This window comes from Anabrus simplex, chromosome 14, assembly GCF_040414725.1.
Source record: "Anabrus simplex isolate iqAnaSimp1 chromosome 14, ASM4041472v1, whole genome shotgun sequence".
Classification (NCBI taxonomy): Eukaryota; Metazoa; Arthropoda; class Insecta; order Orthoptera; family Tettigoniidae; genus Anabrus; species Anabrus simplex.
The window spans coordinates 11,930,728-11,955,202 of record NC_090278.1 but is presented as its reverse complement, the minus strand read 5'-3'; the positions used below and the strand labels follow the sequence as shown (position 1 = coordinate 11,955,202).

General features: G+C 38.4%; 1 protein-coding gene across 1 annotated transcript in view; it reads right to left on the bottom strand.

Annotated features, from left to right (window-relative positions):
* Window positions 1-352: 352 nt before the first annotated feature.
* LOC136886168 (uncharacterized) overlaps window positions 353-24,475 on the bottom strand; it is a 70,984-nt gene continuing 46,861 nt past the window's right edge. The window contains exons 3-6 of the mRNA XM_068230251.1: window positions 5,299-5,417; window positions 2,905-3,000; window positions 2,340-2,458; window positions 353-581 (exon numbers count right to left, since the gene is read on the bottom strand). Coding sequence (XP_068086352.1) covers window positions 353-581; window positions 2,340-2,458; window positions 2,905-3,000; window positions 5,299-5,364 — 510 coding nt within the window. The 5' untranslated portion in view covers window positions 5,365-5,417. The remainder of the gene's footprint in view (window positions 582-2,339; window positions 2,459-2,904; window positions 3,001-5,298; window positions 5,418-24,475) is intronic.

The following is a 24,475-nucleotide window of genomic DNA, read 5'->3' as shown; positions in this document are numbered from 1 at the left end:
ATTTATCACATTCCCTAACATTTCCCAGTTTCCAGTTTTCCATAAGGGTGGACATCCTGTTAAACCTGTATTTGTATGGTGAGTCCACAGTCTTCTTATTTTTGTTGAGGAAGTGAAAAAAGGTTCACGACTGTGTGTTGCCGTGTGTGTTTTTACTAGCTGATGTGATAGCCTCCTCTTGTCTTATTAGTCAAACGGGGACGCTCATGCTTGAAGTTGGCTACAACTTCAATGTTGAAATCGACTATTGAGGGATGTGTCGTGAAGAATCTATAATGAGAGGAGGGTAGAAGGATTTTTAAGATGATAGAAAAAAGGGTTAAATTTGATAAATAAAACACTGTGTATACATTTATTTACCCCATCGACCTTTAGGGTGTGAACTAGTTGCCTTTGCAGCATCAGAATGAATGACACTTTCACTTCTTGTGTTGTATCTCTGTGATATTGAGAGAAGGGGGTGTGGCGGAGGAGAGGAGATGAGCGGAGCATTGAGCTTATGCGCTGTTGGCTGTAGGCCGAACATATACACTGATAACGCAACAAACTTCTTCAGAGCAGCTAAAGAAATCAAGGACTTTCTGCAAAACAACCATCAGAAAACCAACTATTCACAGAACTGCAGGCATGGGAATAACTTGGGAGTTCATCCCCCCTGCAGCACCACACTTTGGTGGAATCTTGGAAGCAGGTGTCAAGAGACTGATATATCACCTCAGAAAATTGATGAATTCTTATCACTTCACCAACAAAGAATGGAACACTCTTATAACACATACTCACATCCTCTCACAAAATATTATTTAGATGTGTCTTAATTGTGTAAATTGTCATTTGTGAACTTACAACAAGTTTTCTCATTTTTATAACATATGTTCCTCTATATAACACTTTGACTAGAGTAATCCGGAAACTGATTTTTCCCTTAGCCATGAGATCACAGCTGATGATAACCATGCAATGGGCGAAACATATCCCCTTAAATTAGTACGACAAGATGTAAATCTTCATTTTAAGAATCCAATATGTATTGAATACGTGGATTTCAATAAACTTTTGTAAAGTTGTTGAATTAATGTAGATTTGTAACATATAATTATCTGAGATTGTCGTAAACAACCCACGGAGTGAAATTAAAGTCCACTGTACGTATCGGAGTTGAACCGTCTACACAAATGTTAGATTAATATTGTGTAGGAAACTATCAAATCATATAAAGACTATAAATTCAATCATAGATAAAGAAGGCGGAGGAAGACTGCACAATACTCTAATACTAGTGGAGTGGTAACATTAGAAATTCTGTATCATCTCACAAATATAATTATGATGGCAGAACACCTTCAACTACTTCACCCTGGCACTCAACTCTCTGAGAGACAAGTTTAGGACTCATCAGCAAGGGGGATGGAAAGAAGCCACACTGATACACGTCTCAAGTGTTCTAAGTTGAATGCAGATACCTCAGAACAATTAATGCGAAATACACAAATGGTGCCTGTGACCCAGATATACCCATTCCTTTAAAACTAGCATAGACTATGCTGGCCCAAATCTAGTAAAAAAACATGTGTAATTGTACAAGACCAGACTGCCAAGCTACCAAGGCTGTCTAAACAGACATGATACTTGATCTCACCACAACAAGATTTCTCTCCGCACTTTATCGACTTAGTTCTCACAGAGGTCACCAACTGAAAATTTACAGCAAAAACGGAACAAACTACTTCGGAGCAGCTACAGAAATCGAGGCCTTTCTGCAAAACAACCCTCAGAAAACCAACTTTTCACACAACTGCAGGCATGGGACTGACATGGCATTTCATCCCTTCTGCAGCACCACACTTTGGTGGAATCTGGGAAGCAGCTGTCAAGAGAATGGACCATTATTACAACACATCCTCTCACCAAAGCTAAATGATGACCCTTTTGAAACTTCTTACCCAACTACATCCCATTTCCTTATAGGAGAGCCAATTACTACACTCTCTGATCATAAGTATACTTCCTCTCTCATCACAACCTTGCCCACATGGCTATATTTTCAGCTGCTAACCCAGAACTCCTGGAGGAGATGGTGAAATGAATAACTCAATAAAAGGGCAATGAAATACCCCCTAGCAACACAGTCATACTGAAAACAGTGGACAATGACAGTGATCAAATGTGTATCCTGGTAATGATGAATTCATTCATGTAACGAATGTTCATGTGAGTAACGGTGAACTTACAAGGTATATTCACGATCACTATCACTTACGAAGAATGAAACAGAAAGGTAAGAAAACTCTTGAATGGCTTATTTATTCATTGCATGTTTAAGTAATATTATAAGTAACAATGGACTAGTATCACCACAGACCACATTAGGAAGAATACGAAAATTTTTCACTTGCCACGAGATGCCTACAATGTGTGTAGTATATAAGCGAACGCTCACAGTAAACACGCATATCACCTGAAACATGTATCAGCAAATTACTGTATTATCTAGAAATCAATAATTAATATTATCAGTAATTAATATAACCAATAAGATAACAAAGGTGTTTCATTTGGAAGCAACTAGTAAAATATCCTGTAACAGTAACAAAACAATGTATCTTATAGCCACTTTGTTTTCGAAACTATTTACGAATTCAAAAATAATATTAAGAATGATACCAGCTCCCAAGGGATATAAAGTATAGGTCTTTGGAATAATAATAACACAAAATTGTGGAACAACTTGAAGGAAAAGTAAAAATTACTTAAGTCACCAGTCAATCTTATAAAAAAAGTATATTTTCTGTAGGACTATCAATCATGTGCACTGAAATGAAGGATCAAACCATGTATTTTTAAGCCATTTTTTAACCATTTCCACAATTACATGACGATAGCTTATCAAATTATGTACATTACCTCAAGAGAGTTTTCCAGCGATGACCCTGGCTCTGTTAAATCTGATTTAACTTCTTCTTTCAGAGCTATCACTTCTGATACATGTTCAAAATTTTCCTGTGGAAAATAGATATAATAGGTATGCTCATAACACACATTTACAAATATAGTCACAAACAAATGAGCATGTTAATACATTCATTTCCAGTATTACTGTTACTTTCAGAATTTCACTAAAGTTTAAGGAAGATTTCTACCATCAGGAGGAGGTTATAACCAAAGGCTGTACTGAGAATGGTGTTCTTGCTCACTCCTTATGTCAGAGAAGAACAAGACTGAGAACAAAATATAAAATGCAAAACATTTTCTACCCATATCAGAAGATATACTACCAGGGATGGAATTGAGGCTATCTCACACAGAATTTGGAAGGAAGCAGCCTTAGGCATAAACACTAAATTGTATGAACTGTTTTCATATGTACAATCATATCAATGTAGGTAATCTTAAAAGTTGTTTGAAGCAATTGGAAGTGATACAACTGTTCTAAATAATTCCTTGTTCTCAGCATAGAGTTTGTTTACAGACAGATTAAAATAAGATGAAATAACGGAATCACATTCTCTACTCTTGTTTTGCTGAGATCACAGAGGCTACATAAGGCATCAAGACAGTTCTGTTTCAAACAGCACATTTCAATGCTTCCAAGTGTAAAATAAAAAACATAGTCATGAAAGAAGCAGGCTTATCACAGTCATATACCAGCAAAAGATGTGTGCCCAAAGTCAAAGCAACTAGAAATGAAATATGTTACTACTGCAAGCATGCTATCTAATGTTCTGTAAAGAACTGTAGGGATAATCACTGTCCGTGGAGAGTCTGCAGTGTTGGAGTGTACATCTGCAGTTCCAGAAGATCTTTCAAGATCTACTATGAGACATTTAAATTTCTCAGTTGGATTCATAAAACTTTGTCGGGACTAAACGGGGGAGAGACTGAGATCAAAGGCTTATGTTCTAATATACGTTAACTTACTAATAAAAGTGAATTAAAGTGTCAAGTTCTAGAATATACCAACTTAAGCCATTCAATATAGAAGAGAACAGTAGCTGAACTACGGAATGAATGAAAAGGATGCACAAAAAGGACTGGGAAATAATGACAAAGAGGAAATAAAAAATTCTGTTTAATGTGCCTTAAGTCCTTATAGTGTCAGAGCCAACTAAGAAGGGGTATATTACAGAAATTATTCACAGAAATCGTGCATACTAGAGCCCTTAGACATGGTTCCAGATATAACATAGAATCTGACCTGTATTTGAGGAATAAAATAAGCAAATCGCTATTCTGCCTTTCTAAATGAACTCAACGTCTGAGCAAAATAATTATTTTGAGAGAACGTACATTCTGATTTTGAGCTATTTTATCCCTTGTATGCCATAGGCAAATCTGCTCTTTCCTTAACACACATAATATCTTTCAGCACATTGTGGATGTGAGGGTAACCCAGAATAATCACACCTGTGTTGACATTTTGTTTAGCAAACTGGTGTACCCAGTCTCAAAAACACTAACAAAAGTTTTGTGACTTAAATTCTTCTACACTAATTATGGTAGGAGTAATAACTTTTAACATGTGGTGCTAAGGGTGGTGCAGTAGTGTTGGAGTCCATAGACTGGTTTGATGCAGCCCTCTATGCCACCCTATCCTGTGCTAACCTTTCCATTTCTATGTAACTATAACTTAGCATCCTACATCTGCTCTAATCTGCTTGTCATATGCATACCTTGCTCTACACCTTCCATTCTTACCACCTACAATTCAAACATGTCCTAGGTGTCTTAAGATGTGTCCTATCATTCTATCTCTTCTTCTCGTCAAATTTAGCTAAATCAATCTCCTCTCACCCATATGATTTACTATCTCTTCATTCGTAATTCAATCTATCCATCTCACCTTCAGCATTCTTCTGTAACACCACATTTCAAAAGCTCCTATCCTTTTTCTTTCTGAACCAGTTATCGACCATGTTTCACTTCCAACAATGCCATGCTCCACACGAAAGGATATCAGTTTTTAAAAAAACATAATGGGCCAACAGTCATGTATTGTAATCAGAGGGGAAATATAGAAGATGTGCAACCCCTAAACCAAAGTCATTTTGATACTGACAGTAAAATTCCAACCCCAACCTTAAGTTCCTAAGAGTGGGCAGCTTTGTGCAGCACTTTGTGGTGTATTCGCAGACAAAGAAACAAAACAGGGTCGTACTACGCATAGATGCTCATTCAGCAATTGGTGACTCCTGGTGTTCATACGGAAGAAGCACATACAAAATTATGCCCCTACCAAACTTATTCAGCTATTAAGGGTTAATTTCTGATCTGTATGAAGTTATCTGGAATGAGACTTACAAGTGATGCAGTTGTTGTTCCTTCAAGCCAGGCTGGTTCCTCTTTGATCTTTACTTCCAACTCCATTTTGCACTGCAACTGAAGTACTGGGATTGTCGATTTCTTCCAATGACCTTACACTGAAACACAAGCCAGAAAAATATACTACCTTATTTCTGTCATTGCTACTTACATTATTTGTCAACAGACTAAGCAACAAGCTTGTAATTATACATGAATGCCAATTTTATGATCATACCAAAAGGAATCAGAATTTAACATGACTGTTGATATTATGAACATACCTATATGACATCAAGTTTTCTATGACTGACACTACGATCATAGGTAAGGCCTTCCAGTTTTACATGACTTCTAAAACAGTGATCACTTCCATAGGAAATATAAGTTAACATGTGAGTCGATATGAAGATCATAGTCAAAGGACTCCTAGTTGTACATGACACCTTACATCGTATTAATAGCTATATAACACAGTTTTATATGGAACTCAAACCACAAAAAATGACCTTTCTTGTTAAATATCCAACATACATAACTTGTGAATGAAATTCACAAAACTTCTTGAAAATTCAAAGACTATTCCATTTGCATTTCACTCCGATCGCCTGGGTCCATATCTTGGAATCTTCCTACCATTTTCATACTTTACAATTAGCTTCAAAACTAACTGAACAAGTTCACAGTTCTTTGAGATTTGTTCTATCATAATTTTCCTTCTGAGGATCAAATTCTCTCAAACAATTCTCCTCTCATCAAGCTGATTCACTATCTTTTAATTTCAGACATGTTCTATCAATCAGATATTCAAGACCTTCTGGTAACGCGGCCTTTAAAAGGCTTCAACTCTGTTTTCTCGGCACTATTTATTATCTATGTTTCACATCCATATGATGTCATACTCCATACTCAGTGTAAACATAATTTTTATATTTTCATTCCGTTGGACCTAAAGAATATGATGGAGAACAGATGGGAATTTAGGCTGGACTTAGTGATGATATTTATCGATATTGAGACGGCATATGTCAGTGTTTCATCGCAAGTGGTCTCGGATTTATTGATAAAAAAGAAGGCAAGTAGAGGTAAAGAACCACTTAAAAAAGCCACGAACGAAAAGTGAGTAAGTAGTATGAATACTACAATAGGACAAACAAACTGGTTCAAAGTAGAAACAGGACTTCGAAAAGGATGTGTTTTATCTCCTCAAATCTTCATTACAGTCATGGATGAAATCCACAAAAGTATACAACCAAAAATGGGAACCAAGAAGGCAGATGACACAATAATATGTGGAGAAGATGAAATGGAATGGAAATAAGTGTAGAAAAATGTATGATAGTAGTCGTGACGAGAAGTAATAGCGAAGGAAGTGGGAATATTGGAGTAAATGGAAGACCATTAGAAGTTGTGGAAAGCTTCAAGTATTCAGGGAGAATAATTACAGAAGATGGGAAAATAAATTAAGAACTTGGAAAGAGAATTGGACAAGCCAATGAGTTTTACTAATGTGTGAGATGTAGGCCTATAGTTGGTAAATGGAACGTCCCAATGGAATGCTAGGAAATTTTGCACCCAATGTACTGTACATGCAGTAAATAAGATTGTTTTAAAATAGCATGTCTCTTAGCGTTATCCGAGAAACAGCATGGAGAGGTCCCCATACGTTGTTTCCAGTGTAAAGTGCTTGTTACGGATTTGTGATGATAACGACAGGCTCACCTGCCTACTGCCATTCACAATCGAGTTGGGAAGTTTATATTATAATTGCAGGCCTCATTGCCTACTGCGCGGTCACAATCGATTTGGGGAGTTTCCGTTACAATGGCAGCCCCCTTTCCTACTTCCAGACATGTTACAAATTGAGGAGTTTTTATTATAAAGGCAGGAAACTTCCCTACAAAGAGTTAAAATTGAGTTGTGCAGTTATCATTATAATGATAGGCCCCTTTTCCAACTGCCAGCCAGCTTACTGCCAGTCACACCAAGTTGGTGAGTTTCCATCAAAATAGCAGGCCAGTATGCCTAATGCCAGTCACATTTTAGATTGGTACATCTGTTTATAACTGCGGGAACGCTTGCCTACAGCCAAAGACTGTATGCTGCATGCTCCCTTCTGAAAGTCAAATCGAGAAGTGAATTATTCATTACAATGGTAGGCTTGCCTTATTAATGCCAGTTACACAGGAATTGGAGAAGGACTCCATTCCTACTGCCAGTCAAAGTCGGTGTGCGGAGTACTGATTACAATAGCAGACACACCCTTTCTCGATCGCTACAAAATCGACATCAGTGAATATATATAGTTCGACATACGAAAGTATGTGCTTGTTTACAATATTGCAGACCTTCATTTACAGATTAACTGCTGCTAAACGGTACATCATATCGAGAAAGATTGTACCATAAGACGCCGGATTTAGCGGCCTAAATCTCATCTATTCATGGGTCACATTGAGTTAGAAACTTGGAATAGGGTAAAATTTGTGCAAGATTATCTCACACTGCATTGATTTTCGGATAATTAAATAACAGCTACATACATAGCATTTGGCTCACATATGGCTACTGTACCATTACGTTACATTAGCGGCCGTCAATGTAATGAATACAGTGGACAAAGATGGCGGACAATAACTTCAGGTGCAAGTACACAGAGTAGTGATCTAATAAATCGATATCGCCCGGCCGCAAGGGAAAAGAATCTCAAGAGTTAAATAATGACGGACGGAAAAATTTTAAAGAGAACGATTCTTGACTACTTTGTGAAGAAAAAGCTACAAGTTGAAGAGAAGTTGCACGGCTTATAGAAAGATTATAAAAAGTATCAAATCAACGTCGAATACGAAAATATTGGTAAATTAACAGAATAGAAGAATATATCAGCAAGAACATAATACGGAAGAAGACGAGATTTGACAGAAATATTCGTCACTGTAAGATCTGAAGTCAGAAACGGGAAAGAAGCTTCAGCTGAAATACACATTGCCGAAAACAGTACCATAGCGGCATAATTTATTGTTTCCAGGAGGGAGGCAATATCTGTTTAAGCAAAAGAAAGAGCAAGGAATAGGCCAAATTAGAGAAAATTATAAATTTAAAGAAAAGAATATTTTCGTCTAACACGAGTTTCCAAAAACAAGTATTGGGAATTGAATTGCCTATTTTTCACCAGTATACTATGTACTCTACTATGTATTTGTTCTTTTATGATTGCATGATGACTGGTGACATGGACTCAGCTTAAACAGAGGAAATGTTTTGCTCAAGACTGATTAGCTCAAGCCAAGACCCAAGATGAAGCCGCAGATGACGTAGTCTTCGGATCGCAGTGGTTGCATACTCCATGATGCCGTAGTCCAGCTGAGATCCAGCAGAAATCCAGTTACGAGATAAGTATTACGAGTTGCATCGTAATGAATTTCAAATCAATTAATGAAAAATATTTATAGGTGTACAGGAGTGCTAGATATAAGAGATCAAGTGCCAGTGAAAGGATATATGAATATATATGCCAATTATTAGCCGATGAAATGTGCAGTTTTGTGCTATATAACTACGGTGCTAATGTGATAATTTTAAGGTTATTAGAATCTAGATCTGACTGAGTATTTATGCATGTTTGCGCCCATTAATACGCATAGACCGTGAAGCGTTTAACCAGTTATGCATGAATAAATATAAGCGAGATTTAAGACGTAACCTAGAACTTCAGGTCAATATGTATACCAATCATGGCCAGTATGATAATAATATGGTAAAGAGGTGTTCGAAATATTACGAAGTTGCAGTGTATAAAGAATAATCAGGATAGTGAATATTGCGTCCGTAACACAGAGGTTATTTTAGTGGAATTAAGTGATGAGATATTTTAAATATGGCGGAATATATATATACAGAGGAAATGAAATGTTAATGTGGCATGTTATAAGTAGAATGAGGAGATATGTTTCGGTTCGTTATTGAAGAATGGGATAGATAAGTGAAATACCATGCGGATTCCTGTGTTACATATTATATTTAGATTTGGGTTAGCACTGCAAGTAATGAATATAGGCCATGTTGAGTTGAATGCATGTCTCGATCCATGCTGTTTGTGTTTCGTTGTAACTTTCGGAAGAGGATATGGAGAGGTTACGTGTCTGTTATGCATTACGATATATATATTATTGGGAATAGAATGAAATCTCACACATTTACGTATTTGAAGGTCAGCACGTTAGCGCTTATACGGAGTACGGTTTGCTTTATCGAAACTATGGTACAGCGAGGAAATATTTGGAAGTATGAAAATATGTTGGCACATGAATAGGATTGTATGGCACGATTTTCGCAGATTAGGATGATGGACCGACAAATCTATGGCACTCCGTACTAGATTTATTTGGTTTATGTTGTACAGATGGTAATGTACTGATTTAATTTATTCATTTGGGTTATGATAGGAATATTGGTAACTATATGGGTGTTTTGAACCCATAATTAAACATGCTAATGCTTATCTCGTAACGTGGAGAGTCACAAACAAGAATACAAACATGTGTTTGGATAAATTTTTGGTCAAATAGACCGAAATCCAAAATGAAACTTAACTTATGCCCCAATGAAAAGCCCAAACAACATTAAATGAAAGATATTCCACTCCTCCTTGATTTAATAAAGTTCTGATCCCTATTTTTCCCTTTATATGAATTTGATCATGGAAGATATGGTATAATTTGGTTATTAACAGATATGTAAGCAAATATGTTAAAGATTTAAAGTTCTTTCAAATATGTTTATCCCGGAAACCATGCACTTTGAGAATGATACTTATAATTCTATGATTTTCCTTTCCTTATTGCCAATGAATATATATTATTCAATTTTACTATACATTAGCATGCTAATAAATTAGATTTAGATTTGATTTTGCATTTATATTCTTTAAGTAGGTAGTAGTAAGATAGTTTACGGAATTATTGAGTTAGTTTACGCTGAGTATTAGGTGAGGATCGGATAATTTCTTTTAACATTAGGATATGGTATGAATATTTCAACGGTCGGCAACTCTTCAACGGAATCCACGGTTTATTTAATGCATATAGGAACAACGAAGCGAATTTTTACCCTGGGAAAATGATTATATGCCATATGTCGGAACTTAAGTCCATAAATACTATTCCAGTTTGGAATCTTTGTATGACTTGCGACCCGATGCTTAGAATTTAGTGGCCGGAGCAATATTTAAATATGTGAATACTCAGGTAATACTCCAAAAACGTAAGACAGATATGCTGGAAAAGGTCGCAACTCAAAAATAAGGCATACTACTGGGTGGACCAATTTTCGTGTAGAGTATGATGATTCTATTTTTCCTCTAAGTGATGGAAGGTATGAATTATGTACGTGAAAAGTAAAAATGTACTTAACATCGAGAAATAGAGAAAAATCAAACGTAAAATGGATATAAATACGACAAAAAGTCGTAAGACCAAGGTTGTAGATCACTCCAAATTGAACGGGGATTGTGCCATCCGTTATGTGATAATACTTCCCGAAGGTCTGCACCATCATTATAATTGCCTCCATATTTCGATATTCTTCGGGATAGAAAGGGAAAAATTTAACGATCTTGGAGGTTTTATGTCCGTTACAGGCTAAAACGTATAATTTTGCCAAATTTCAATATCCTTCTTCGACTGGCAGAATATGCCGCAATCTGGGTTTTCGGTGAGGAGTATGAAAATTAGGAATTTCAAAAAACTAAACCAAAAGTATGCAGATGGTCATTATTACCCCTTAAACGTGTAGCTGTACGAATATTTCGCCAAAATAGTCAATGTACAGGCACACAGTCGTTACGATTTTATTTACATAGATAGATAAGGAACCTGCTCCACGTACAACACCTTTTGGGCTATATCCGCTGGACTTAACCGGAAAAACGGATCGTTTATGATATCTCCCTTATTAATCCTCCTGTCACAAAAATGCACATGAAAAAAGTTTTAGAGATGGAACTCCATCACGTTTGGTCGATTTCCAGTCAGGTTGGTCTTGTACTGTATATAGTGTGTAAGAGTAAAATCACCATTTCGGTTCCCTATAAACCGCCAATCCATTCCGGGAACATGAAATGTTATTGACGATTAACACGTAGCGTTTGACAGGTGGATGTTAATGTAAAGTTTGACTCAAATATCTTCAGTAGTTTTCAAGTTGTAAAAAATACGCTTCACACGCACCCGCTCTGGAGTTAAGTCCGGTGGCACTTGTACCGGAAAACGGTCCGTTAATGATATCTCCTTTATTAATCCTCGTATAGAAATTATGCACATGAGGAAAAAGGCTTAGAAATGCATTTCCATTAAGGCAGGTAAATTTACATTAAGTTTGGTTGTCTATATTTTGTGGGGATGCAAAATGACGGTTTCGGTTTCGTATAATTCCCCAGTCAATTCAGGGATTTAGAAACAATATTTGCCCTAAAACCCACCAAAGGACAGGTGGATTCTAAATATCAAGTTTGGTGGAAATACATGCAGTAGTTTCCAAGTTATAGACAAACAGACACTCTAGAAGTGCAGACCTTTATTTCGATAGTTACTGCTTTGTAACTGTACGACGTATCTACAAACGGACTTCACCATCAGACGCCTGTTTCAGTGTTCTACATGGCTGGTCCTATGACATCTTCTCGTATCTCCTATATTCATGGGTTAAATTGAGTTAGAGTCATTGAATGGGGTGAAATTTTGTACAGTTTTTGGATGCTACTTTATATTTTTGATTCTCATGTGACAGCTAGAATCATAAAATTTGGCTATAACATTGCCAATGATCATGTGAATGTGCGTGCCGAATGTCATGATTCCACCTTTCCTATAAGTGTGCCAAATGATAACATATAGTGTAAAAGTACAAAACCAACTTGAAATCGAGAAATACAGCTGTATTTAATGTATTAGGGATAGAAATACGACGAAAAGTCATAGGACAAAAGTTGTAGATCTCTCCAAAATGAAACGCCATTTGCGTTGTGACTTGTGATACGACTTACTGATTAGCCACCAATTACCCCGAAACGAAGGTCTCCACCACCGTTAAAATTGCATCCATATTTCGGAATTTTCCTGGGCAAAATGTTATACATTTGCACAGCCTAGAATATTTCCTCAAAGGAAAGAGTGTCCAGCATTCGGGATTATCAGTCGCATACATACGTGGTAATTAAGGAAGAAAATAATACAGTTTAGTAAGTTGAAATTAATAGAAAATGGATTATAACTGAGGACATCCGGATGACGACAAATACGTAAATACGAAGTGAATGTATTGGAAAATCAAATGCTCATCAATAAATTATGCCGGTGTGAGTTATGGATATAAGAAAGCGGTAATCGCAGATAAATTTAGGCGCAGGGATTCTTAGGTAATCAGATAAGAAGATGAATATTTGTGCTATTACTTAAGCTATTCGAGGACGGTTATAACCTCCAATGATATTCCGCCAATATCCCGCAGGATGGCCGATTGACGACTCTCTTGCTTTCTACCCAATGAACAACCACGAATTTAAAGGAATGATGAGGAAAATGGCAATACGTTACTTCCCTGCTGGCAAGCAGTCAGAGACGTTGCCATGGTAACCTATATATTCGTTATCGGTCTGTCGGTCACTCAATGCAGAGCATGGTATCGGCAGAAAATAGTAAATTTCTCCGTCATTTGAAGAGTAAGGTAAATTATGAACATAACGAAAGTTGTTTATAATGAAGAGACCTTTCACATACGGTCCACAGAGTTTACAGAAAATCAATAGTATAAGAAAAAATTGAGGAAAACCGTTGTGGTTTTCCTATAAAAACCCCCGCCTTTTCAAAGATTTTAAAATGATATGCATATCGATACCTTCCCCGGGATGAGTATACTCTAAATATGAAGTTTGGTTGAGATATATCCAGCCGTTTCGACGTGATGGTGAGACAAACAAACAAACAGACAAACAGACTCAAACAACTTTATTTATGAGATTTGGCATGTGGCTACATCATTAAAACAAATAATATTTACAAATATTATCTCATACTAATAACAATAATTGATTTCATTATGCAAATAAGTTGAAGACAGGGGAGAGTTCAATTTTAATCTACCTCAGCAGTATAACTAAGATATTTAGCATCTGAGGTTGCCTCAAGGGATTTTCTGTGAAGCTAGTTAATCATAAAATTCATATCAAATGCTCGGCCTTCACAAAAGGTCTTATTATTTTATCCAACAATAGGCAGGAATGAATTCAGTCCTTGAAAAACTTCATGCAATTGCATCTGAAACAAACCTATGACTCATATTGGAAAACCCAATACATGGAAGGATCTACTCGATAATTACACAAACGAAATCTGGTAACGCAGTTTGGCAAATTTACTCAGGTAAATAATTTCAAATACTTGGAGAAGTCATCCAACCATCTGCATTAAATCGTGAAGCAAACAGAGAGAGATTTATATATTATAAGTAGGTCATAGAATCATACAGAAAAGATATGACAAAAAATCAATATCCCAGAAAGCTAAATTAAACATTATAACACCGTAATTAAGCCTCAAACATTACACACGTCAGAAACCTTGATCAGTGGAGAAAGATCATTATTTAAAATGAACGAAAAACAAGAAAGAGAAGTCCTCATGGAAAACATGGCCCAGTATGCATAGGAGTGTGGATGAATAGGTCTCCAGAATTATATCACCATACTGAGAAACTATCAGATACAATATTTGCAAAAGGTGATTGAAGTTTGTTTGCCATATTCAAAGAATAGATGATGAAAGACTCACTACGAATATATTTAATAATGCCTCCTCGCTAAAAGTCAGAATAACTGGATAATCGCACTTGAAAAGGACCTTCAAGAAATCAATATACCAGATGAAATTATGTGAGACACGCCTAGCTTTAGAACGTTGGAGAACAAACATCATTTTGCTGAAAACCCAAGATGAGAACAGAATTACAGAAAAGGAAGAACAGATGATAAACATAAACAGGGAAGAAACTCTGGCAGGAGAAGAAAGCACAACCATCTGCAAAATAAGTACAATCGCGCTCCTTGGTTGGGCAAAATATTTTGAAATAATAATAAAGTAATGGAATGAGTAATAGTTACCACACACATGGTATGCTATTTTCGTGAAGGGTCAGTCTGCGATACATTTATCAGGAGGTGATAGCTCGGGGTTTGAGGTCTATGTTGAAGTCAGTGTCATATGCGTCTGGAGTATTGTATTTCCAAGTGAAGTGAGAAACTTTGTAACTGTCCATAACTGTCGGTGGTAGATAAGTTCTATTTGTCCAAGTTGTTATGAAACCATGCGACTCAGTTTGTGCGACACGCTTCTAGTCGATACTCCAGAGGTAATAGTGTAGATAATGCCGAGGTTTCTTTGTAAAAATGCTCGAGGGAAAATCATCAGGACAGATTGTTTTGAAATATGGTACGGTACATTGTTTGAACATTGAATAGGATCCTATATCCATAGGATTCTTTGTTCATCCAATAACTCCATTAGTACCAGTGAAATGCATATCAAATTCCACAGATCCCATTAGACTTGAAATCATTCGTGATGGCAATAACGTTGACCGATATATTCTGATAATACAAGGATTTGGACGAAGATTTGTGCTGTAGTAAAAGGCCATCCATGCCGAGATTTGTTTGCTCACTTGTAAGCCAGTGGAGAGCGGCAGGTATAAACCTGTTGGACGAGATAACAGGTGTTCAAATTTATATGAGGCGGAACCTCTTTGGAAATAGAGAGCCGTGCAATATTATTGATGTAAAAATAATTGGGGAGTAGTTTGAATTTTAATTCTACTGCATAGGCAAATGATAGAGTGGATAGAACGCACATTGTTTATGAAGCTGAGCAGGTTGAATCTCATGTTGTTTTCTAGTGAACCATAAACTGGTTTTCTGTAAATAGCCCTTCAGGCTTTCTTTTGTGGTGGATATTAATTTCAACCCCAAATCGTCCAGCCGCAGCGTTATATTAATGTCACTGACCACAGACCACTGTTTATTGCCATATTTGTATACACACCCGCCATCATATTTCATTGCCTTTTATTGAATAAACATCGTCAGATTATGTAAGCTTTGAATTATGTAGGCCTTCCTTGATACCAAATAGTCATGTTTGGAAGTGACGAAGAGCCATTAAGACACCCTGAGACACAAGAGTTAACAATTCATGCTGAAAACCTGGAACAGGCAAACATCAGTTTGACATGAGGAAAAGGGTTCAGTACTCAGTGTGTCTCTTCAACACATGCAACGTTGAGATATAAGAGATTTTTAGTGACTTCCTTGTGGCTCCATTAGAGAAAAGAGAGAGGCCAGTTCTCTGCCAGCAGTTAAACAAAAATGGAGAAAAGTACACTGCAGTTGTCGATATACGAGTCCCTAATTAAAGACGCCCCTCGAGAATTATGTGATCTTCATTAATATCTATGGACACTGAGGTAGAACCTTCAATTTGAATTCAGAACCGGCTAACAGACACAATGCTATCGTACAAGTGCCGAGGGAGCATGCACAGTTTTGAGCAACTGGTCTATTCATAATTAAAGGAACACACAACACGTAGGAAGGGGCAGCACAGGTGTGCTCAGGTTTCAGCAACAATGTCTTCAATTGCGTCCTATTATGACTTGATTCGGCACTTACTTATTCCCTTGAATTGCTTATTCAAAAGCTTGAATACTTCTTCCCTGCGCTTCTAGTCTTTTATCACTTTTCTTTGCCATATGATTGTTCTGTGTTCATCCGGATTACTTCTTATCGTCGCATCTAGACGGCTACCCAACGATTGTTAATGAGCACACTTCTACCTTAGTCCGAAAACAGAAAAAGGGTCATCCATGTTTGAGAGAAAGCAGTAATTGATGAAATGTCCTTTGCTCTTTTCGCACACGGACCTGGCATTCTTACCTGAAGATATTCTCTCAGAGAAAATGGCACAAAGTGATGGACCGCTCTCTGGTGTACATTATGAGGTGTGCAGAAAAGGTGCCGTTCTAGCTGAAGAACTTATTACTTTTCTACTGTGTGCGATCGCATGTGCCTCGCTACATCTCCGGAATTGGAGAAGGTCTTGTGGAATCCGGACACTTGTGTAGTAGTTAGTGGGACGTTAAGCAAAATAACATTATTATTAAATCACGTGCGGCTTGATCACGGCGTAACATAACGCTCGTGCGCAGTCTCGCCCGTGCGAACCGACAGAGTGGTGCTGCGTGCGAACGGTTTGCCAAGAAACATGAGGCAGTGCGGCATCCCTCCAGTGTGGTTCACATGTGCATGGTTAACTTACATGATTCTCTGAACATTTTATCGCACTACTGTTTGTTGTGATCTGAACTGCTAGAGTGACTTTCTTGGCTGAATACTTGCCACAGACATTACACCTGTAAAGCATCTCGCTTGTGTGAGTCTGTATATGAACTGGTAAGTCACTTTTCTGAATGGGGGATTTGCAAAATATACTGAGCAGTGCGCCTTACCCCCGCATGAGTCCCCATATGACGAGCTAGGTGGGATCTCCTCCTGAATACCCTGCATCAGACATTGCATAAGATTGGCTTCTTGCCTGTGTGAGTCAGCATGAGAACTAATTGGCTGACATTGAGACTGAAGAACATGCCACAGGTATTGCCACAGTATGGCTTCTCGCCTATGTGCGTCAGCGTGTAATCCCCCAATTTGCATTTCTGGATGAATAATTTACCGAACACATTGCCACAGCGTGGCTTATCGCCTGTGTAAGTACGCTTGCGGCCTGTTGGATGGACTTTCTGCCTGAAGGACTTCCCACAGAAGTTCCAGCAGTATGGCTTCTCATATGTGTCTGTTCGTACGTTACTTGCATGGACGGATTTACTGCTGAATTACTTGCCACAGGCATTGCCCCTTTATAGGTTTGCATCATTGTGAGTCCGCACGTGAATAGCTTGGAGAGCTTTCCTGCTGAAGGATTTGCCACAAACGTTGCAACTGTATGGCTTCTCGCCTGTATGAGTCCGTATATGATAAGATAGAGTGGCTCTTTGGATGAATGATTTGCCACAGAATTTACAACAGTTTGGCTTTTCACCTGTGTGAGTACACATGTGATCTATTAGATGGACCTTCTGACTGAAGGATTTCCCACAGACGTTGCATCCATACGGCTTCTCGCCTGTGTGTTTTAGCATGTGATCTGCTAAGGAGCGTTTGTGGACAAATGACTTGCCACAGACTTTGCAACAGTTTTGATTGTCATCCGTGTGAGAAAGCATGTGAACAGCATTGTAGGTTTTCGAGCTGAATGATTTACCACATACATTGCATCTGTGTGGCTTCGCTGCTGTGTGAGTTTTTATGTGATAAGATAGACCGCTTTTCTGGATGAATGATTTGCCACAGAGATTGCAACAATATGGCTTAACGCCTGTGTGAATGTGCATGTGACCGGTTAGATTCCTTTTCCGCCTGAAGGATTTTCCACAGACATTGCACCAGTATGGCGTCTCGCCCGTGTGAGACCACATTACGTCTGAACTTTTCCTGAACTTATCGTGACATACTGAGGACTCGTTTACAATCCCACCTGTATGCATTCGCGTGTCCTCTGTCAGCATTTTCCTCTTTGTAAAGCATTTATCAGAAAATCCACATACCAGGAGCGGGTGGATCCTGAGGTGTTCCAACAAGCTGCTTCGGCAACCAAACACCTTTCCGCAGTGATCGCACTTGAAGGGACGATCATCCTTTTGTCTCTTCAGATGTCGCAAGGGGCCCACCTTCCCAGCCGGAAATTCACAGCACACACTACACCTAAAACTAGATGATCCGCCATTCGGAGGTTGATGATCTCTACAGATAACCTCGGGTCTCGATCTACAATGACAAATTAAAACCATGTGACCAATAGTTCAACAGCCAACTCCGCTACAACTCTCACAAAAGTGATTGGCTACTGGACATTCCAATCACTGATATCAAGTGCAGAGAGCTCGTTACTCATAAACATTACATTCCTGAGAGCAAACATCATCTGAGATCAAATTCAGTGTGTACAGTTAAATTTCAAAAAGCCCTCACTTGTTACGACGATGTGTTGCGTCTTTTCTTAATTACGATATCACGCGCAAGAAACTTGTCACGATTTAGAAATGTACGAGTTAGTAGACAGCCTCATTTAAAGAATGCATGAGAAGTGATCCAGCCCAAAAGGAGAAATACAAGCTCTTTAATCCAGCACACATTATTCTACTCAAAGCCGTAGTCTCTTCTCCTACATAAAGGCCGGCATATGCTTTGGAGTTTTGATCTTGTTGAACCACTCTGCGCTTTGTGGGAGGCAAGCAATAATTTTTGTAAAGCACCTTCTTGTTGAGTTTGTTTGAGAGAATGTCAGTGTTGCAGATATTAATAAAGTTAAGAACATCGTTTACGTCATCAAGATCTGCTAAACCATGGCTAATCTTTTATGAATGTTATTTTGTCACACAAATATACATATGTATTGTACTTTGTTATCATATCACTATAGCATTTTATTATGTCACTGTGTCGCTTTTCATAATATGTATCTTTGATGTGCAATCAAACAGAGCCAACCTATTTTTTTTTGCTAGGGGCTTTACGTCGCACGACACAGATAGGTCTTATGGCGACGATGGGATAGGAAAGGCCTAGGAGGTGGAAGGAAGCGGCCGTGGCCTTAATTAAGGTACAGCCCCAGCATTTGCCTGGTGTGAAAATGCGAAACCACGAAAACCATCTTCAGGGCTGCCGATAGTGGGATTCGAACCTACTATCTCCCGGATGCAAGCTCACAGCCGCGCACCTCTACGCGCACGGCCAACTCGCCCGGTCCAACCTATTTATAGGACGGTAGGTTTACACAAGGACGTTCATATTTACTACCATGTACTACACGAGTCTACGTCTTAATTACTGTATTTAACACAAGCCGTATGCAACACCGAAACCACTAATCCTGATGAAATCCTGGAAAAGCTGAAATATGACAAGTATACGATGGCTCTCTCCCTAGCAATGATACTGTCTTTTCTCCTCCAGATACTGCTGTTATAGACATTATGAAGGCCACACAGAATATGGCTTTGGTGGTAGCGTTTAATTACAATGTTTTGATATCCTGAATTTGAAACCAAACGCAACCTATCATGCCCTTGAATATTCTTACAAGTATTACTTTAACAATACGGCTAGACGGAGCATGAAAATTGTACCGGGCGGTACACCTCCGCTCCGCTAATTCAAACATTGCGCCAGTTGGAACTCCTCTACTGGAGGAAACCTGAACTTTATCTACAGTGTTAATTTTCAAGTTTCTCAGATGATGTCCCTACTTGTAAATTTTGAAGTTTCTGAACTGGGTCGTTTTCGATGTATTTTTGTTTTGCCTGTAGTAAGAAGTGTGAACATTCTCTTCTAGAGGACACTACTGAAGAACTACAATTGTGCGCCCTAGTGCGAAGTGAAAGAACTGTGTTTTTGGAGAAAATTTGTGTTCAAAAGTTTGTTCTTTGTTACATTTCTTTCTGTCATTGTTTAGGTTGGCTGTATAACCATGCCCTTTCCCCTTGTTTTGAATTTACCAATCCCGAATTTCTCTAATGAATTTTCCACCAATAATGTGTTTCTTCTTTATCTGGTGTAGGGGTTTTCTTTGTTAGCCAATAAAATGATTGTGGGCGGGTGTTCTCATTCATGAAAGCCTCGAATGTTCCGCGAGGGTATATAAACTGCTGATTTTCGGGTCTCTGCGCCACTTCAGTAACAGCTATCAGTGTGTAAATTATGTAGCAGGGGGGCGGGAAGCGCCTCTTTCTTCGGGCAGCAGTTCAACCACCAGTTAATGGCCTGTTAATAACTTCTTTTCTTGCTAGCTCAGCAGTTTAACTCTCGGGGCAGGTCCGAAGCCTTCTACCATGTAACTTTCCCTTAAATTGTAAAGACACTCGGTATCAATTCTATCTGATTAAACTACAAATTGGGATAGAGAGTGCTTAACCCTCTCGAGCTCCCACTCATATAGCATTGAGGTGAACTTATTTTCTCAACCGTTTCTTCCTTAACGTAATGTAAATTGTCTTCTTACATAAGTCACCTCTTTAGTATGGGATTAGCCCTTGCATTAGCGGCCTAGTGCCAAGTAGGTTTTAATAAAGTGTTTGGAGTGCTGTAAGCCTCCTATCAAATTGATAATTTGAGGCCATGTCATTGTACTGTTTCTTTAGTGAATACGCCTCAGTAGGTCGGGTATTTTTACCCCTGTGTTTATGTCTTTAGAGGACAGCTTGAAAGTGGAGTTTGGTGTGGCCTTTGATAGGCTTGATCTTTGAGAGCGGATTGCTCTTTTTGAAATTTGGTTTCTGTGTGCCTCGAGCAGGCTTGTCTGAGTAATAGGGAGCAAGTGCTCCTGGGCATGTTTGGGGTTTTCGGCCCCTTTGTTAAACCTTATGTATAAGTAAAGAAGGGCTCATTGCTCACGAATAATGTGTCTGGCTCTCGGAGCCCAAATCCTGTAACACTGTAATTGTACATTTTCGATTGGTTGCCTTGCTACTCTGTACCTGCCATTCTTGTTATTTCTTTATTTTGCAAAGAAAATATAACCTTGTTAAATTTTAAATTAACTTTAATTTCGTAGATTGAGACCTGTTCATCCCAGCACCTTCTTTCACCTCTGCACATCCACGAAAACTCCGTAACAAGTGGTAGCAGAGCGTGGTTGAATGGGTGTCAATCGCTGTAAATTGTTATTTCCATTTCATTCCCATTATTGTCATAATCATCTCCAACATAACGGAGAACAACGTAATTTACAGTCCCCCTGATAACGAACTTGAGACAAACGAACAGGCTCCCCTCTTCCTTACAAACATTCCTCAAAACCTTTCACTTACTCCACCCTCCCCCAATGTCGCTGGAACCAGCTGTGCAGGCAACATACACCTATTGTCATCTGAGCTTTCTTGCCATTCCCAGTCGACAAGGGACATCATTAACCACCAGCTTTCTCCGTACAGTAATGCTTTAAAGATTTGCCATATAAACGCTCAAAGCCTCCTTGCGGAGGCGCGAATGGACGAAATAAAAGCCCTATTTATGCCTCCCAGTTTCCACGCAATATTAATCTCTGAATCTTGGTTAAAACCACATCACGCAATAGAAAGACTGCAGCTGGCGGGTTATACATTTCTTAAATCCGACAGATTAAATAAGCCCTCCGGGGGTACCGCTGCGTATGTTATGACCAGCTTACGCCCTAAAATAATCTGTAGGTCTCCAGGTCCGTACGAGCGAAAACCTGAGTTCATGTTCCTGGAAATAACTGTGAGTGAAGTTAAATGTCTTCTGGGTGTAGTATATAAGCCACCGAAAGCGGGTTTTTTATGCGATCTAGAGACTCAAATACAAGATTTAGTCACTGATTACTCAAATATAATTATAATGGGCGACTTTAACATAAACCTTCTTGAACCTAACTCTCCTCAGACAACCCAACTTTTAACTTCATTTAAAGCTTGCAATTTAACGTTTCTCCCTCTCAGCGCTACACATCACACAGACACATCACACACCTTAATTGATCTCATTGTCACTAACCAACCTGAATTAGTTCTTCATCACGGTCAAACTAGTGTCCCGGGTATATCGCGACATGATGCTATATTTATGGCCTATTCTATTAAAAGTCCCAAGTTCAAATCGAAAATAATTTCATATAGAGATCTACAAAGAATTGATAAGATTAAACTTTTACAAGACGCAGTTGCAGTGCCATGGCATGACATATTTAAACTTAAAGACATAAATGACAAAGTGACTCTCTTCAATCAACATATGACTGAACTGTATGATAGACACGCCCCTGAAAAAAAGGCTCGAGTTACGCGGAAGCCAGCTCCCTGGCTCTCAGATGAGATTAGAGCACTAATGGCTGAACGCGATGCTACTTATAGACGAGTTAAGAAACATTGCACTCCTGACAATCTACTGAACTATAAGAGACTGAGAAACGCTACGACCCAACAGATTAGAAATACCAAACTACGACACGCTCACAGTTTAATTCAACCAAATGTTTCAACAGCTGTGTTGTGGAAATCCATAAAGAGCTTTGGAATTACCAAAGGACGAGACGATGACGAAATAAATATACCCTTGGAAAAACTGAACGATCATTTTTCATCTAACTGCACATTAAATGCAGCGCTGAAACAGGAAGTTCTAGACGGGAATTATGCAAAGACGCGAACAGATAGAGAAAACTTCTACTTCCGTCCAGCAACCCACTCACAAGTCAGGTTTGCTATAAATCGGATAACATCAACGGCAAAAGGAAATGACAGGATAGGAATAGAGATGATAAAAATTATTCTGGATGTGATATTACCTGCACTAATTAACATATTTAACTCTTCCCTTGTAGACAGCACATTTCCCGAAATATGGAAAGCGGGCATTATACGTCCTCTAAAAAAAGTAGCTTCCCCTTCTGAACCATCTGACTACAGAGCCATCTGCATACTTTCTGCTTTATCCAAAGCGCTAGAGTTCATCGCTCATAGACAAATAACAGACTACATGACGACTTACAACTTACTTGACCCACTACAATCTGGTTTTCGTCAAGCACACAGTACTACAACGGCACTACTGAAGGTCACAGAAGACATCCGAGAAGCTATGGACAACAAGAAAGTGACAGTTTTAATACTCCTAGATTTGAGCAAAGCTTTTGACTCTGTTGACATTGACATTTTGCTCTCGAAATTGTATTCCCTCCATTTCTCGGACAGCGCCCTCCTTTGGTTGCATTCCTACCTGCATGGCCGTCGGCAGTGTGTTACAGATAGAATAAACAAATCAACTTGGCGGTCTGTGCAGTGTGGTGTGCCCCAAGGGTCAGTGTTAGGACCCCTTCTTTTTTCTATTTACATTAATGATGTCTCCCAAAACCTAACGCATTGCAAATACCATATTTATGCTGATGATGTACAAATGTACCTCCATACATCTCCAAATCTAATACTTTCGGCCATAGACAAAATCAATCAGGATCTAACATCATTTTCTTCTTGGTCTTTGAGATGTGGGCTTAGGTTAAACCCAGCTAAAACGCAAGCCATCATCCTTGGATACCCAAAACTACTCACGAAGGTCAATCGACCAGAGATTCCATCTATAAGGTTGTGTAATACTAACATACCATTCACGTCATCAGTAAAAGTCCTAGGCATTACTTTCGATGATGACATGTCATGGAAAACGCATATCACGAACATCACCCAGAAAATATTCTCTGCATTGCACATGCTGCGCGGGTATAAATACTTATTTCCTGAAAAACTCAAAAAAATGTTGGTAGAAAGTCTGGTTTTCCCTCATTTCGACTATTGTGACGCGATTTATAGAGACGCTCGAGGCAAGTTATTGAGCAGATTACAACGTGGTCAAAATGCTTGTGTGAGATACGTCTGTAACCTACGGTACTATGACCACGTAACTCCTTCATATAACCATCTATCTTGGCCCAGATTAGAGATCCGTCGCACTGTGCATTCCCTATGCCATCTCCATAAAATCCTTCATTCTTCACAACCATTTTACCTTACTTCATATTTCAAATACTTATCCTCTTATCACAGTCTTAACACCAGATCCACTGATAATTCCATCCTTGCTTTACCTACCCACAGAACTGCCATCTATGATAAATCATTCACAGTAATTGCCTGCCGTGAGTGGAACCTCCTTCCCGAAAATATCAGGGGGTTAAGCGCTATTCACACTTTCAAGGAAGCACTTTGGAGACATTTTATGCACCAGTAAGGATCATCTGTAAACTTGATGCTGCTACTTACAACCATTCTATTGTTATGGATGTCCTGGTAGAGAGTCTAACATTTTTATCCGATTTGTCTTTAAAATCAAATGTTATGTACTGCCTTTTTTTACATGGAGGATATTAGTTTTAAGAATTGATCCTTTTTATATCTGATTTATTTAATCTTAATTTATTAATTTAATCTTAATTCATTTCATCTTAATGTAATCTCACCATTCTTGTATTATTATTAATTTAATTTGTATTAGATTTAGTTATTG